Below are 18,144 nucleotides of genomic sequence, written 5' to 3'. Positions count from 1 at the left end.
GTGGTCACATGTCAGACATCTTGCATATCAGATATTTGCACTGCAGTTCATAAAGTAGCAAAATTAGAATTATGAAGTAGTAATGAAATGATGTTATGGTTGGGGTCACCACAGCATGAGAAACTGTATTAAAGAGTTGCACACTTGGATGGGGGAGAGGCACTGTTACAGAGGAGTGCTGCTTTCTGGGTCATGAGCTAGATTTCTCATAACCCAGGGCCACCTGCCTAGGGACAGTGCCGCCCACAGTGGGCTGGGCTGCTCCGTATCAATCATCAGTCAACATAGTATCTTACAGATATGGTTGCAGGCCAGTCTTATCTTGGCGATTTTTTTTCCATTGAGGTTTAAATCTCTTCCCAGGTTGTGGGAAGTTGACAGTAAAAATTAACTAGCCTGAGAGGGGCAGGCTAGAGCTGCAGAAGGGGGCCGTAGCCCCATGCCACAGGCCAGATCTCCTTCCTTAGAGGAAGCTTGACTCTGTTCTTGTTGCCTACTTAAAAAAAAAAAGTGTGGGGTAGGTGGGGGTTACATGTAGAGACCAGTGGCAGGCATCAGGTCCTCTGGAGCTGTCCAGCATGGATGCTGGGAACCCCACTCTGGTTCTTTGAAAGAGCAGCAAGCACTCAGAACATCCCTCTCCCCAACCCTATTCCCTGCCTTTCTGTGGTCTTGTCAGATAAAGACCATCTAGGGCCAGAAGGTGGTGGTGCATGCCTTTAATTCTAGCACTTGGGAGGTAGAGGCAGACAGATCTCTGTGAGTTCGAGGCCAACCTGGTCTACAAGAGCTAGTTCCAGGACAGGCTCCAAAGCTACAGAGAAACCCTGTCTTGAAAAACAAAAACAAAACAAAACATAAAACCAGGGCTAGAGAGATGGCTTAGCAGTTAAGAGCACTGGCTGCTCTTCCAGAGGTCCTGAGTTCAATTCCCAGCACCCACATGGCGGCTCACAACCACCTGTAGTGAGATCTGGTGCCCTCTTCTGGCCTGCAGGCATACATGCAGACAGAACACTGTATACATAATAAATATATACAAATTAAAAAACAAAACTATCTAGATGGTTCTGTGCTTATATTAACTATTAACTAACAGTGTGTTCTCTCCAAAATACCTTCATCTGGGCTAAGGATTGGCAGTTATGGTCTAGCCACATCAACGCCTCTCTCTGGAGAGAGTTCCTTTATTGTCTCAGATGTATAAGAACGCTTACGCCTCTGCCGCATCTACCAAGTGCTGGGACTTTCGGTGTGCACGGGCCACTCAGTTTTTAGCCAGCACTTCATGCTCTCTAGGCAAGCACTTACTATTGGGGTAGGTTGTCTAAATCAGGAAATGCATGGTTTACAGTCTTAAGAGAGGCTTCGTGGTAGTCTGTGCAGTTCTTTCTTGTAAAACCAGCTCTCAAGTGTAGACCAGTGCCAAGCACCATGCCATGTATGAGCCCCTTGGCTCACATTGTGGTGTAAGAGAGAAAACAAGAGAATGTGTACCGCAGTCCAATCATTTTATGGCTGTCACAGAAGGAAGTATAGGGAGCTAGGAAATGCATAGCAAAGTTTTGGAAGTCTAGTTTTGTTTTTCTTTTAGTGTTTGGCTTTGAAAATTAAATTCTTGCTGTATAATATAAGTTACCCTCAATCTCTGGGTTTAAGCCATACTCCTGCCTCCCAGCCTCAGGGTAGCTGGGAATACAAGTGCCAATATGTCAAGATAAAGCCTTAGCTGAGATATAATGATGACTGCCCATCATTACCATTGTCTACAGAAGGGAATAAGAAAGAGGGGGGAAAGCATAGAGGACAAGCAGAAACCAGTTGTGAGAATACAATGTGGCAAATTCAAGGGTTTAAAAAGGTCTAGCATGGACCAGGGAGCAAGTTGGTGCAGAGGGTGAGACAGAGAGAATGCTAGGGATCCGTGGTGGAGGGTAGAGATGAGTGTGTGCACAGCAGTATCCTTAGGGCCTTGAAAACTAGGAGATCTTGTTAAAAGTTTTGATCTTCTCCCCAAAGTGGTGGCTCCCAAAAGGAGTAGAGTAATTGGGTTGATGTGACAAGTGTTGGGATGTTTTAGGGGATGGGCCATTTAGGAAGAACAGGTTTGGGGCTGGTGAGATGGCTCAGTGAGTAAAAGTGCTTACTGCAGAGCCCAGCCACCTGTGTGTGACCCCAGGCCCATCCGGTGTCCCCCAACATGCACAAAATGAAATTAAAAGAGCAGGAGTGGAGGTCAGAGTGATCTCATGTTTTATGGGGGAGTTGGAAGTAGCAGTAGACATACGTATGAATAAGCATGGTAGACTGCTAGACAGACAAGTAGAAGAAGCAAAGAAATCCAGACTGGGACGTTTTAGCTTCTGGAGTGAGTGAAGCCCAAGAGAACGCATGAGCACAGACCCAGAAGAGGGCCAAGGGCAGAACTCTCCAATACAAGAAAAATAGGAGGCAGGGCATGGAGGGAACACTCATTCCGCAGAGACTGTGTCAGAGAGTCATGCACAGGCTCTGAATTCGACTCAGGCATCCCTTTCCCCTGTGTTTTTGTTGTTTTTCATGAAGGGGTAGTTGCATATGGAGCTCATATTCACCTGCCAGACATTCAAAATAAATGTTTATTTCCCAAATAAGATAAAAGTATTTATCAGCTTTATGTGCATATTCTGATGTTTTAGTTAATTTTTGAATCCATTAATAGTTGACTCTTTTATGTGTTCACCATCAGTTGGTGCTGTCTCATTCTTACCTATGCAGTGAGGAGCTCAGACAAATGATTTTCTGTATGATGTTCTGAAGTGTAATAAGTGGCAATATAAACTAAATTATAATTTGAATCAAACAGCAATCCTCATATTGTTTCTAACTCTGATGTAAAGTGAGATCTCAGAACAACTAATTCTTCAACACTGACTTAAAAACTAATAACAAATTATCAAAAAGAAATAACCAGAAAACCTACAAAAGCCCTTGTTGGATTATGCAGCCCTAATTTATTACCACTAGGGGTCAGGCTCTTCCCGGAAGGAGCATGCCCTCAGAAGGTCTGTGTATGTCGGTCCAGACTAGACCAGTGGCTTTGCCAGGCTTGTCCTCCCTTCATTCCTTTTGATGAAAATGAGTCTGCTGTTGAGAACTCGTTTTCATTCTTGAAATCTTACGCAGTTAGAGCTGGTTATTGTTGGGTTTTGGATGTTCATTGTGCCTTGGTTTCTGCCATGGTGGTGTTTCTTAGCCCAGATTTGGAGTGTTGAAAGAATTTATATCTTCTGAACTGTTTCATGGGCAGAAACCCTTAGCTTTCACAGGTAGGTTTCATTTTCCATCCATTGTTTGGTCGTTTGTTTCTTCTTCTATTTTTCCCTTATACTTTCAAGTCAGAATTTCTCTGTGTAGCCCTAGCTGTCCTAGAACTCACTCTGTAGACCAGGGTGGCCCTGAACTGAGATCTGCCTGCCTCTGCCTCCCTAGTGCTGGGATCAAAGTTGTGTGCCACCACCACCTGGTCCTGTCAATTGTTGCTAATTGTGTTCTATGCTCTGTTTCCACAGTGGACTGTAGAAAGCACTGGAGAGTGTCTCAGGGCTACAGTGGTAGATGTTCTAACGGAGTCTGGAGTCCGTTAGGAAGACACGAAGGAGTTGCAGAGGGTGTAGAACCTTCCTTATCCGCTGAATTAGTCGGAATTACTGTTGAAGTGACAGACAGCACACAATTTGTATTCTTCTGGGAACCTGGTTTCCATTATCTTTTCTATGGAATCTGGGAACTTGTTCATAAATATTCATGTCCACATTAATATGCTAGTTACTAATGACTGCGTTTCAAAAGAATTTTGAAGTTATTTCATTTTAAAAACCAAGTTTATTTTTAAAAATGAAGTTTATCTAAGTACTTTAATTTTTAAAAAACTTACTGAAATATCTGATCTTCAGATGTTCTTTTCATTTGGGGAGTGTGGAGTTGGAAGCACATGATTTAGAATAGTGATGACTAAGTCCTGCTAACTTGTTAAGTTGGGGTTTGAGAGCAAATGTTCCCTGGCAGTGCTCTGTTGTGTAAGGGAGTCTCGTTATCCTAATGTGCAGCTGTCTTTGAGAGCGCTCTGCTGCCGTGAACCCACTCTGTTCATCTCTCTGCTTCTTTTCTTCTCCCACGCACACTGTGAGATGGTGAGATTACCCTTCAGCCCGCCGGCAGCTCATATGTAGATTACCACTTACCTGTCACGTTGATTTCTGCCTCTGCAGGTACATGGACTGTATCGCACAACAGGTGCTAGCTTTGAGAAGGCCCAGCAAGAGTTTGCAACAGGAGTGATGTCCAACAAAACTGTCCAGACTGCGGCTGCAAATGCAGCTTCAACTGCAGCGACCAGCGCAGCACAGAACGCCTTCAAGGGTAACCAGATGTAGAGCCTCGCCGGGGTGCGCTGTTACCACGGGACTGTATTTTCTCCAGTTACTGTATTCTACAGATATTTCTATGTTGGAAACACACAGTACACACAGCATGGGTATTTCCTATTCACGTGTGCATGGTCTAAAACCAGAGAAACTTCCTCGTCTTATTACTTTGCTAATAGTTTCTTAATATTTCCACGCCCCTCACAGAAGAAAACTCTCATCTGCTAAATAAATATTCTCCATATTTTTTGGGGGATGGTGTTCTCAGATCATTTCCGTGGTGACACACTGAAATGAGCTTGTGACTTAAGATTTAAAGGGCACTCGATACCAACCACAGTAGTTCTCCCAGGAGTCAGTAGAGATAAGGGTTATACATTAGAAATGAAACCATGATTGTTTCTTTTTTCTCTATATTAATATTGCAGGAACAAGGCCAGCAAAGACTTGGGTGTTTTTAAATTGGCTTTCTTTCTGAGGTTCAGTCACAGTGAAGAGCCTGTGTGCTTTGTAGTAGATAATGTATATTTTATCTCTTATTTTATTTTTAGACTAGTTGATATTTTGATAACAATCTTAGATCTTGCATGGGTACCATGTCTCTTGAGTGAAACGAATTAGTATTTTGGGTTCTGTACTGCTTATAGTGGTAGGAGCTGGGGCTCTTTATAGAATCAGAAACCATTTTCTGTAATAGTTTCTTTTAAGTAAAAATTTACTGGAGTATAAAGATTTTAATATAATGTGCAGTGCATTATCCAAAAGAGAAGGTAGTGAATTGGTGCAATAGAATATAGTGATAATTCCTTTACCCCTCTCAATTTTCTGTAAAATTTTACTGTATGGAAACTTTGGTATATTCTTCTGGCTAATCTTTTTAATTGAACTGGGATTATGTTTGCCAGCTTTGTGTGTGTGTGTGTGTGTGTGTGTGTGTGTGTGTGTGAGAGAGAGAGAGAGAGAGAGAGAGAGAGAGAGAGAGAGAGAGAGAGATTTTGCGATTTTGGCACAGGTATTAAAGGTTAGCCTAACCCTTGAATAAAAAGAACATGCAGTATTTAAGGGATTTCTCTTTTAGTTGCATTAAAAATAAAAGACCCAGCACTTCTAATATACTTGATTTCTTAATTTCTTATCTACCTGTCATTTAGTTTCTGAGACAGACTAAATACGTGTAAAGCATCACACCAAGCAAGAAAGTACAAGTACAGTTAAATGTGTCAATTACTCATGTAATCACATTGGCACTGTTACTGTGCAGCGCAAGCCGATGTCTCAAAAACATTTATAAGTCAGACTACCTTATTTTGGAAGTCTTTCTAGTTTTAGATTGCAAAATGATAGGTTGTGATTTATCCAAGTTGATTTTAAGCAAGGATGGGTTGCCAGGACAGGCTAACTTTTAAAAATGGGCTTAAATGATTGAGACACTTTATTCTTTTTCCCAAATCTGGAGTCAGGGAGTTTCATGCTGGCTGGGGCACAGTCCGGGGGCTTCATGAAGAAGGCGTACGTATCTACCCACATGGGCTACATTAGATTTGCTTAGAAATTTACTGAGTATTGAAGATACTTCATTTGTCTCTGAAGTACAAATGAAAGACACATCAGGTTTAAAAAAATACTTTCCTTCAAAAATGGAAATGTTCCTCTCATTATTAAGTGGCAAAGAATAGTTATAACATACTGTGTTTTTGTGTATGAACATTGTTGTTCAATCCAGTTGTTGGGTTCATACAAGTTTGAAAGAGATTATGTTGTTTGAAATCACAGGAGCCTTGAAATGGTGGTAGTGTCTGCAGCTGGGTCACCTGCGAAAGCATCTTGAAATCCTGCTTTACTATTCTCTCAACAACAACGGTAATAGTGCATCTTTGTTTGGTGAAAGACGGTTAGTGTTTCTATTTAATACCAATGTTACCGGCACCACAGTCATGAAATGAGCTTCTTGTAGACCAGGGATCCTTGTGACTTTTCAGTTTTCGATATTAAATGGTGGCTGTTTTATTTAAACTGGGGTCTGAACACTGGGAAATCGCTGTTTGGAGATCTGTGATGCGGGCTTGGTTTATTTCCTAGGGATGTTTGTGTGCTTTGTTGGTGAGCAACACTGCGCTGCCCTCGTGGCGACTGTCACGGTTCTGTGTAAATGCCCTCCATGTGTCCCTCTTATGTTGCATGTTTTCAGTGGTTTGGAAGTTTTGTATATTTATTGTATTAATGCAGAGTGTCATAAAATAAAATAATGTTTACTGGATGTTTGTTTGCATAATTTTAAACACTGTTAGCAATTGAGAGGCAGAAATTATACAGCTTTAATATAGATATTTCTATTTGGTTTTTTAAAAGTGATTTTATTTTTATTATGTGCATTTGTGTTCTGCCTGCATGTATATCTGTATGAGGGCGTCAGATCTCTTGAAACTGGAGTTAGGAGGAGGAAGAGAAACTGTCTCAGGTCTAAGGCAAAACTGTATGTGAGCTGCTATGTGGGTGCTGGGAATTGAACCTGGGTCCTCTGGAAGCGGAGCTGGTGCTTTTAACTGCTGAGCCAGCTATCCAGCTCCCTCACATTTGATTTTTAAACCAATCTTTGTACCATTTTATTACTTGTTAAACACACTATAAAAGATTTAGTTTAAAACCCTCAGCAACACAAATTGACAATTTTTCCATTGCATTAGACCTCTATAGGTTGTTGAATGTGAGCTTTACCACATTAAATATGATGACTATTTAGAAGTTCATTAGCTTTTTGGCCTAGGATTTTCTTCATAGGCTCAAATGGTGCCTTTACCAGGACTGTGTTGATCTGCTAATGGCTGTGCTCTTGCCTGATCATGCTCAATGCTGCTGTTCCGCACTGATGAGCCTTCTACTTTGTGTACTGGATTTCTCACCTGGTGACTAAAGACGATGTAAAGTTTAACCCAAAGTCATGTTCACATGTTAAATTAAAACAAGAAACACTATTTTCCACTTTAAAAAGTGAGTTTGTATTTTTAGTTTACTAGAAGCTCATTTCTGTAATCTTTGTGGATGTGGTTTGTACTTCATGGGGATTTTAGTTGTTAGTTCCTGCCAATCCAGTATGGACAGGTACCACTGAATATAGATAGTTTCTGCCAATCCAGTATAGACAGATACCACTGGGTATGGATAGTTCTGCTAATCCAGTATAGACAGATACCACGGGATATAGATAGTTCTGCTAATCCAGTATAGACAGATACCACTGGGTATAGATAGTTCTGCCAATCCAGTATAGACAGATACCACGGGATATAGATAGTTCTGCTAATCCAGTATAGATAGATACCACGGGATATAGATAGTTTCTGCCAATCCAGTATAGACAGATACCACGGGATATAGATAGTTCTGCTAATCCAGTATAGACAGATACCACTGGGTATAGATAGTTCTGCTAATCCAGTATAGACAGATACCACGGGATATAGATAGTTCTGATAATCCAGTATAGATAGATACCACGGGATATAGATAGTTTCTGCCAATCCAGTATAGACAGATACCACTGGATATAGATAGTTCTGCTAATCCAGAGTGGACAGGTACCACTTGGTATGGATAGTACAACCTGCATTCCTTTATAGAACACTGACATTAATGTCTGATTCTCTGTCGTCTTAGTCATCTTGTGCTTATATTACACAGTCTATCACATCTGGGACCCACTGTTTCTGTGTTCCTTTCTATTTTCCCTTAAGGGAAATTCTCAAAGGGACCTGTGATTCCATGTGACTGAACCCTTTGGAGATGAGTGGGTGATAAATTCAAAATAACTGGGATGGCTCATTAGATCATATTTTGGTAAGATTTTCAAATATCATAGTATAAATTATAGTAGAATAATATGTTTTAAAATACTGGATCTGCTTTAAATTTTTTTATATTTTTAGATTAGCATATAAATGTTTTTATTTTTTACAAATAATCTTTATTAGACTAGTAAATTGTACTTCCATCATTAGAAAAATTAGAATAGTTCTGTAAGAACTTTTGGATCTATTTACAAAACAATATGCATGTTGTGTTGGTGAGTTTTGAAACCTTATTTCAGACTTTTTCAGTTTCTAGGGAGCTAGAGACCTGTGAAAGCATTCTGTGCCAGCATCACCACTAAATCTGTCTAGTGCTAGGTCATTCCTTCTTTATCATCATTTATGCCCAGCAATGCTTAAGCAAGCATGGGCAGCCCATTTATGGTGGTGTCCTGGGCAGTCCTAGATGCTTGTGTTATTGCCATAACCAAGGTTCCACTGTCTTCCTTTATGATGTCCACCATTTTTTGTGGGGAGGGGCTTCCTCTTCGCCTTATCCCGCACACTCCTCCAAGCAGTGCTGTCTTGGGTATCTGCCGTCTTTCATTCTCATAACATGGCCAAAGCATCTCAGTCGCCATTGCCGTATCCTGTAGTTTACTTCCTTCTGTAGATGGAGATGTTTCTTAATGTCATGGTTGCACAGCCTATCCCTTCGTGTGACGCCTAGAATCCTCCTGAGGCACACCATCTCAGACACATCCAGCCGCTGTTCTGTGGAGCGGTTCATTGTCCAGGTTTCGGAGTTGTAAAGAAGGCAGTTCAAGACAAGTGTCTCATAGGCTTGTGATTTTGTTGTCGTTGTTATGTCTCTTGCTGACCAGACCTCTCCTAGTGCCTGGAATGTAGTCCTTGCATCCCTATCCACATTCTGACATCTGAAATGGTTCCCTCCTTTATACTGAGGTTTTCTCTCAAAGTTGACTGTTTACTTGAGGTTCTGATTCTTTATTATAATGTTAAAAATCCTTGTGCACCCTTCCCAAGTGTTGTATCTCAGTCTTCTCGTTGTTTACTTTGATACCAAGGTTTTCATTGACTTCCACTATGGTGGAGGTATGGAAAGCTAGGATAGGTACATATCACCAATTCAGAGATTCTTGGGAAATTTTCCCCCTTCCCATAGACGCTGTATTTACCGTTTAGCTCTGTGGTTTGGGTAGGACAAAGCCTCCACCTGCAGAGTTTCCACTACAGGGGCTGGTGTTTTCTGATGGGATGCGGGGCCACCAGGAGGCAATGCAGGGAGCGTTACAGTTTGTGTTTCCCCAGTGTGCTTTTCTTTAAAAAAGCTTGATATTTCTGGGTGCCACGACTTCCTGGTATAGTGAGACACCCTCATGCTAAAGCCTGTGTCATCCCTCCACCAGGGAGAGTTAGCAAAGAGTTCATTTTCTATAATGCTAGTAACCCATATTTCTATAAAGTCATTCTGCATTCAAACAGTTTTTTTTAAAGAATCCTTCCTGCAGGTTTTATTTTTGAGCCCTAGTTATTTGAATATAATATAATTCTGGGAATCCTCAATTGCTATTTTTTTTTTTTTTTGCAATTCTCAAAACGAATGATGGTTGAAGGTATTGTGATTATTGCCATGCGTTGGATCCCGGTGTTTGGGTACAAGAGAAAAGCAACTAAAACCACTGCCCCTTATTTCATCACGGTTATTTTTCCAATAGTATCCCAGCCTCCTACACAGAGAGCGAGCCATGTGGACACGCACGCACATCCTTAAAATCGTTTCCTCAGTGTGAGAGCCACACATACATCCTGGCTAAAGAACACTTGGGAAATGGAGAAAGTGACAGATGGGGAGACAAATAAACCCTCCCTCCCAACACCCAAGGATACCTCTGCTGGGGTTTTGTTGTGCTTCCTTCCAGTCTTTTCCTGTGTGTATGGAGTTCATGGAGTGAAAGCGGCATGATGAATACATGTTCTCAAATTTCCCCTTATTTAGTATTACAACATACTGACCCAATAATTTATAAAAGTAACATTTAAAGTTTATTGGTGATGGTGTTGTTTCTCTGTGTAAGAATAACAGTGTATTCTGCATTCACAGAGGAACCTCCTCCCTACCTGGAAGCTGTAAGGTAAAGCTGATTAGCAGAGTGCTTTATTAGAACAAGATACAAAGAGGCAGTGGCCTCGCGGGGGGCAGTGGTGGCACATGCCCTTAATCCCAGCTCTCAGAAGGCAGCAGGCAGGTGGATCTCTGAGTTCAAGTCCAGCCTGGTCTACAGAGCAAGTTCCAGGACAACCAGGCTACATAGAGAAACCTTGTCTCAAAAAAGAAAAAGAAAGAAAGAAAGAAACAAACAAACATTGGCCTTAAGTAGCCAATCTAATTCTACAGTAAGCAAAATTTGATCATTTTGACAACAGGTTATACTACCCTTCACCAAGTGTGACTTCTAAAATCCCACCATTGAGGAGCCAGAGAGCAAGAGGATCTCTGTGAGTTCAAGGCCAGACTGGTCTATACAGCAAGTTCCAGGACATCCAGGGCTACATAGAGACCCTGTCCAAAAAAAGGTAAACAAAATAAATTCCAAGTGTTTGTTTAGAAAGACAGGATTCTCTTGCTTTTCTTACAATATTGAGGATTTAGAAGAGATTACACTAAGTGCTTTCTATAAATTTCTTAATCCTTGCACCAAATCTATGATGTAGTTGCTAATCGTCACCATTTCTATAGAGGATTAGGAAATTCCCACAAGGTAATGGGAGTAAAGTTAGTGAGGGTCTGAGGAAGGCAGACGCCAGATCCTTCAACTTCTTCTCTCCAGCCTGAGTTCCCTCTCACCCTTCCACATTTCTTTTAACTTGTGTCCATCTTTAGAAACAGTGGACCTTAGGAAAAAGGTCATTACCCAAGACAAAAAAAAATTACACTGTTTTTGACATCCCTTGACCAAAGCTCCCACTTCAATGAGGAGGCAAATTCTTGCTTCTTGTTCTTAGCAGTGTGTTGGGCTAAGTGATCTTTGACATTTGTGTTTGGAGAAGTTGAGGACAAATCCTTAAGTATTAGGTTACTTACGCTTATGTGATCCTAATGGCATCTTTCCTTGGCTACGAGATAATCTATCAGTTGGGCCTCCCACCACTAAAATATGATGGAAGCAGTCCAAGCTTGCTGTTTGTTTTGCCACTGTCATGGATTTGAGGAATTGCTGATGTCTGTTTTCAGGATTGATCTGAATTATGATTAGTAAATTAAAGTATGTGTCTTCAAATGTGAAGATTTGCTAGGTTCCTGAGAGGGAACCCTTGTCAAGATATGGCTGATGTCACTCGTGTGTGCCATAGTGAAGCAGCGTGCTCAGCTGACCCTTCCCCTCGCCCTTCCATGAGGAAGGAAGTGTAGCGCAGACAGTTGGTGTCAGACCTGTACTTGATCCTTGGCTTTGCCACTTCCTAGCTTTCTAACCTGGGCAAAGAACTTCTCTAAAGTTACACCAATGGCAGGTACCTATGTATAAAGGCTTCTACCTCAGGCTATCATGACTCAGTGTGCGCAATAATCAAAGCTGACTCTCCTGCTTCATGTGTGCTTAGGATTCCCAGTCCCAACTACATACAAGTAGCCTCTGGTGGCAGCCTTTGTCCCTGATTCTTCTGGCCTCTCCATCTTGGTGGGTGCATCATTTCCCACTGAGTCCACACTAAAGGCCTGCAGTTATCCTGGATGGCTCTCCATCCCCTCCTGCCTCTGATGGTCCCCTGCTGTCCACGCTTTCCTTCTATGCCCTGAGTTCATCCCCATGTCTTTCCTCTCACTGCTGTCGTTTACCTTTGCTTTTCTGTAAGAAGTAAGTAAACTGGAGGTTTCTTCCAAGTATTGGCACTTGGAGGATTGCGTGCCTGTAGATTGTTGGTTCTTTTAGAATATCTAACTGTCAAAAGCGAAAAAGCTGCTAAAGGCTGCATGTTATTTGATTGATTCTCCTTTCCACGTGGTTTGAAGTTTCCTACTTCCTCTATTTGTGCTTTTATCTGTATCCTTTGTACATACTAAGCAAAAAGAGCAATTCATGTCTTGAAGAGATTCTGTAGAAGTCTTAAGGTTAAGGAGCAGAAGCTGTAAGAAAGAAGATGGTAGGGGCAGAAGGGAAGAGGAAGCTGTAAGGAAGAAGAAGGTGGGGCAGAAGGGGAAAGCCACACAAACAACTAAACTGCGGAGACAGGCTCTGTTCTCGGTGCTCTCTGCAATCGCCATGCTTGCTGTCGGGCTTTGCCATTCGTGCTGCCTGTCCCAAAGGAGCTGAGTCATTTGAAACAATGTCCACACACAGGAATGTCCAGGGCAATAAAGACTTTATGGGGCCCTACCAGAGGAAGTTGAATGTGTTTTCTAGGAGATCTAGTGGCAACACTTCCCTGTAAAAACTAGATGGTAGTTGATGAGAAGACTCAGTGGATAAGCGTGCTTTCCATGTCAGCAAGGAGGACCTATGTTTGAATCTCCATATGAAAACTGCACATAACTGCATGGGCTTATAACCTGCATCAGGGGATGGAGACAGGTATATCCTAGGAGCTCCCGGCCAGCCAGCCTACCTAAAACATAAATAAGATAGAGCGTGCTAGACGAAGGTATCAGATGTCCTTTTCTGGCCTCACACACACACACACACACACACACACACACACACACACACACACACACAGAGAGAGAGGGAGGAGAGGGGGGGGGAGAGAGAGAGAGAGAGAGAGAAAGAGAGAGAGAGAGAGAGAGAGAGAGAGAGAGAGAGAGAGAGAGAGAGACTCTGAAAAGCAAGCACAAGGGACCATGTCCAGGCGTTGCTCAAAACTGAAGCCCCAGTGCTCTCTGCTGGTTTACTTTTGAGTACAAGATATAACACCTGAAGAGGCACAGAAAAAGCTTGTTTTCCTGCGATTATCCAGATGATTTGTCTTAAAACCATTTCTCCTCCAGTGCTTGGTGCCCTAACCTTTAACTTTGACTTAAACAGTTGGAAACCTGGTGGCGGTCGTTTCTGCTCAGCAGTCAGAGCATGCACGTGCCCTCCATCCATCTGCTAGCAGTGAGGTCAGCTTGTGTCCCTGGGAAGGTGCAGGGTTAGATGAGTTTATGGAAATGGTGTTTAGCACCATCGAGTTTATACACCAAAAGCCCAGGTTTCCTGACTTCTTGGTCAGGGTCCTCTTTAGGGACTGTGGATATAGAAGGCTCCATAACTTTTCCTTTAGTTGTTTTTTTTGTATGTGTGTGTGTGTGTGTGTGTATTTTGTTTTGTTTTTGGTTTTTGGTTTTTTTGAGAGAGAGGAGAAGATACACCTTCTAGTTAGCAAATGCTCTAAATCACTTTCATGTCTCACAGTTTTACTTTAAATTTAAGATGCCTATGATTGTGTTGGCACTTCTTCAAGTAAGAAATTAAAGGCAACCCATGCAAGGTTAAGAATCAGCAGTAGAAAATGCCTGGATATTTTCTTTGATGTCTATGTTACAATAAGTCTTTACATTTTGTCTGATTGGTATTTTTGATCAAATTATGTGCACTGAATTGAAGCCAACATAGTCAAATTTGAAAGACTGAGTTTGCAAAATCTGATTTAATTCAGATCTCGGGGGAAAGGGAGAACACTGTGAAATCCTATGTACAGAATCCTAATCAATACTAGACAAACAATGTACTAGTTTACAACAGAACAGGATAACCACACATATGAAGGCTCCAATTGAGTCCATCCGCTGTGTATTTGGCTCAAGTGGCTATTGAACGTCCGGCTGTGCTGAGCTCCTTCACAGCCCTCAGGCCCCTTGGCTATAGAAGGAGTTCCCCACAGTCTCAGAAGTCCTGCTCATCCCTGGAGTTCTTCCGGCCTTGGGAGTCTTTGCTACCCTAAACACAAATGCAGGCCCGGGATTTCTAGCAGCCACATGTTATTGCACAGGACAGTCTGTCCTAAGCCAGACTGTTGGCTAAGAAGGGTGAGACTAGCCCTTAAGTATAGTGGCCAAGCATTAATAGTCTACAAAAGCACATCCAGGATAGCTTCTTAGTCTATGCCAGCTCCTAGGTATCAGGCTAACAGAAAAGGCAACATGGCAGCTTCACATTTTACACGAAAGACTAGCATTGACTGGGCCTCCCATAAATATAGTGATCGTGTTTATTTAGACCCAGGAAAAATGAGTTCACACCAGTCTTTTCTTCACATAAGGTTTGTGTAGCATTAGAATTGTTATGGACTAGTGGCTAGCCACGAAGGCAAATATGTCTAGTTTTCCTTTGCAAAACAGAAACATCCCTGTTTTGAAGCATGTCCAGTTTCCCCAAACAAAACATACATACACCTTTGTTATTGCACATCTTTCAGATAAACTTGTGTATGTGATATATATATATATATATATATTTAAATATGCTACACATAAAAAGACTATGGCACTTTACAGAATACATGTTTAACAAAGACCACTCATTACACACAGATACTTGAGAACTATACAGAAAGCCTTCCACAGTTAATGTAATGCTGCTGAATTACCACACAGGTTTAAAGAATCCACAGACTCCACGTATTTCTGCTTTAGCATTCACTGAGAGGCCGAGCACAAATGCAGGCAAAGTAAGACTTTTCCTGTACTAGTAATCGAGAAAAAGAAGTGGCTTTTGATGAGAAGTTCTATTCTACCCTAGCATGACTGTAGATGGTCTTTTCATTCCTTGTGTAAGTCTGTGTATTAGTTTGAAGGTCTCAAATGTTGGACATCGCCTTTTCTCCCTCTGCTCCACTGAGTCAGCATTTAGGTAGTTTTCAATAGCATAGCATTTCATTTGTGCCCCTTTGGGGGCGGGGGATCTTCTCTAATATTTAAATTAGTGAAAAACACTGTTAAGTAACTTAATCTGGCAGAGAGGCCACATTTCTTTCATTTGTGACTGTTACCAGGTTGATATGGTCCACTGCCACCGTAGCCAAGGAGCAGGCCCGGCTTAGGACTAGGTTGTAAAGAATGGGCTAAGGTTGTATTAAAAATACCCAAATTTTTATCTGGTTAAGATCAAGGAAAACAAAGTATTCTTGTCGCAGTTTTCATGCCAAGTATTGCCCAGGTTGGAAACACAGCAGCTGTGCTGGCAGAAGGATGGGCACGAACATCTCAAACACACAGCGAAGGACAAGAGCCTTTCCACACGCCGTATGGCCATGCGTGCCCTCAGTGATCTGTTCCCGCTTCCGCAGTCTCCCTAGGGCTGCTTAGGGTTCCCCTTCTCTCTTCTAAAGAAGCCACAGGATCTCCACCTTGCTTATTTTGAACACTGATTCAAAACTGAAGTTAAGATCTGATTCAATACCCTTCCTTCCTAACCTTTCTCTTCATGAGAGATCAGATGGTTTCTGGGCTAGGCCAAAGGGCAAATGAACTATAATGAAACCCCAGTGGGCCTAGCCCACCTGCCCACCTGTATATGAGGGGTTGCTCTGGTCCAAGGCTTCTGACACAGCTCTGATAGTGGGGCAAGGCTGTAAAATCTGAATCAGGGTTGTATACCTGGTTGTACTCAGCAAACACTTGCCAGTAGAAAGTGCTTAACTATTTAACTTTTAAGACAATGCCCTTAGTGGAAACATATCTCTAAAACCAAATGGGTCCTCACTCCACTTCCACTTTTACAGAGGGTCTCTATCTGCAAGGCTTATATATTGCCAGACTCTGGTATTTCTGGCTACTTTGGTTATATGGATAATTTGTGGAAACTGGATTAAAGGCCCTGAGTCCTTTTTAGTAGTGGTATTTGGTGATTGTTGTAAGCATGCCTAGGCAGGTGTGCTGAGCTTGGTCTAGCCCCTGATTTGTTCTGTGCTTCCCTGGGGGTGGGATTTTTTGATGCAAGTTGGCAGTGGCAGTGATTGTCACCCCGTCTGCTGTCAGGACCAACACCAGAAGCTATAGAAACCTTCGTGGCTAGCTCCTGCTTTCTCTGCAAAGAATGCCAATGGGATGGGAGCCAGCTGGCTAGACAGCACAGTCACCAAACAGAAAGTCCTCCCTGCAGAGGCTGGAGTTCTCCCTGTGAACATCTGCACGAGGCACAGCTGCTCTGGAGGCCGCTGTCCCTGGGAAGGAAGAACACTGAGGTTCCCTTGGGCAGCCTGCACAACCCCAACCCCAGGAGAAAACTAACTGCCAGGAGGAGGGGCTAGTTTAGGCACCAGGCTGACTGACTGTCTGTCTTAACTCAGACTAGAGTAGTCCACTGCGGGAGTCTACTCCATCCCCACTGAGCCTTTGGTCTGCTGAGCAAACTGGTGTCATGCTGCGACCTCAGCATGCACCCCGCTATCAGCAGTCTGTAGTCTTCCTCTCAGTCTCCAGTTGAAACAACTTGAAAGAACTAGGAGAAAACAGACACCACCTCGAGCCTGCATCCTGAGATGTTCATAGACACATGGCTCTGAGCCAGAAACCTGCCTCAAACCACCCTGAGGCCGGCTGGCCTCTCTGCTTCCAGGAGATTGCTGCCTGCCTTGCTGAGTCAGATCACTGTCCTTCCTGGATCTCTGGGGAGACAGAGTCTGAGGGGACTCCGCAGTCGGGCTACACATGTCCTTGTCTGGTCTCCTTATGTGCACTGCAGCCTGCGTGTGCAAGAACTCTGCTTGCTGAGCGACCCCTCGCTGGTCTCACGAAGGCCTGGGCTGTGGAGTGTGGCTCTGCTAGGTCAAGACTGGTTCTTCACTTGATTCAAATGGCGAAGACTGTGTCACAAGTCATAAAGAAAGGTAACGGCGGCATTCACGTCTTCCAGACTACAGCAGGCAGACCAGGTTCTTCCCCTCTTCAATTTCTTCCTGGACTTTGTCGCTGGAGGTTGCGATCTCTGCTTGTGCGGAGAAGACGGCACAGATGAACGTGAGCACCGTGCCCCCAGTGGCCGTATAGAAGGCCCAGCCCAGGGAACAGTCTCCAGGTTTGTAGGGAGATGCATGCCGTCCACAGTCTATGGCTTTCTGGCAGCCCCAGCCCGCAGGGTAGAGTATCAGGCCGAGGATGAGGAAAAGACCTGCAGGACAGAAGAGAAAAGCAAGTGAAGCCCTTGGTTCCTTGACGGCCGGCGGCACCTGCTCTGCACGCTTGCAGTCAGTTCTTGCATCATTTGCAGGGAAGCCCGACCCGAGTCACCAGTGTCACCTGTAGCTTAGGAGGAGCGCATACCTAGAAATATTTTCAGCCAGCTCGTGTATGTTGGGAGGTGACTCTTACCAGTGATTTCTAGAAAAGTAAGTTTCATTGACTAAGGGGCTACTTTTGTTTGTTTGTTTGTTTTTCAAGACAGGGTTTTTCTGTAGTTTTTTTTTTTAGAGCCTGTCCTGGAACTAGCTCTTGTAGACCAGGCTGGCCTCGAACTCACGAGATCTGCCTGCCTCTGCCTCCCAAGTGCACCACCACCGCCCAGCTTGACTAAGGGGCTACTTAACTTACTAAGGCCAATGTGGCTGTATAAATAACATTTTAGGGTCTGGAGAGATGACAGGTAAGAGTACTTGGTACAACCAGCACCCAAACAGTGGCTCACTGCTGTCCTTAACGCCAGTTTCAGAGGACCCGACACCCTCTTCTGATCTCCATGGGTGCCAAGCATGCAGTGTGCTGTACATACATACAAGCAAACACCACAATAAATACCTCAAAAATGAAGTTGCGTTAGAACAAAGCCGTGCCCTGTTTCTACAGACTCCTACGACTGCTTCGGTGCTGGAAGAACAGAGTTGAGTGGTTGCTTCAGAACTTGTGGCTCACCAAAACACAAAATATTTACTGTCTGGCTTTGGGCAGAGTTTGCCAACCACTGGTATAAAGTAATTCACCGAGAACCTTGTGGCCTCTGCTTGGTTATAGACAAGACAGG

At 43.1% G+C, this 18,144-nt stretch overlaps 2 protein-coding genes across 5 annotated transcripts in view; one reads left to right on the top strand and one right to left on the bottom strand.

Annotated features, from left to right (window-relative positions):
- The window catches only part of Scamp1 (secretory carrier membrane protein 1), an 82,008-nt gene extending 75,345 nt beyond the window's left edge, over nucleotides 1-6,663 (top strand). Inside the window, exon 9 of the mRNA XM_085676849.2 lies at nucleotides 4,251-6,663. Within this exon, the coding sequence (XP_085532975.1) occupies nucleotides 4,251-4,415 (165 nt within the window). The 3' untranslated portion in view covers nucleotides 4,416-6,663. The remainder of the gene's footprint in view (nucleotides 1-4,250) is intronic.
- A 7,155-nt stretch (nucleotides 6,664-13,818) lies between these two features.
- Nucleotides 13,819-18,144, bottom strand: part of Lhfpl2 (LHFPL tetraspan subfamily member 2) — a 150,692-nt gene continuing 146,366 nt past the window's right edge. For all 4 annotated transcript variants that reach the window (XM_087896795.1, XM_087896794.1, XM_087896797.1 and 1 more), the window contains one exon: nucleotides 13,819-17,298. In XM_087896795.1, coding sequence (XP_087752921.1) covers nucleotides 17,045-17,298 — 254 coding nt within the window. In that variant the 3' untranslated portion in view covers nucleotides 13,819-17,044. The remainder of the gene's footprint in view (nucleotides 17,299-18,144) is intronic.

This window comes from Myodes glareolus, chromosome 15 (genome assembly GCF_982192425.1).
Source record: "Myodes glareolus chromosome 15, mMyoGla1.1, whole genome shotgun sequence".
NCBI classification, from domain to species: domain Eukaryota; kingdom Metazoa; phylum Chordata; class Mammalia; order Rodentia; family Cricetidae; genus Myodes; species Myodes glareolus.
Note: the sequence above shows the minus strand (reverse complement) of the source record. Positions and strands in the feature narration are given on the sequence as shown.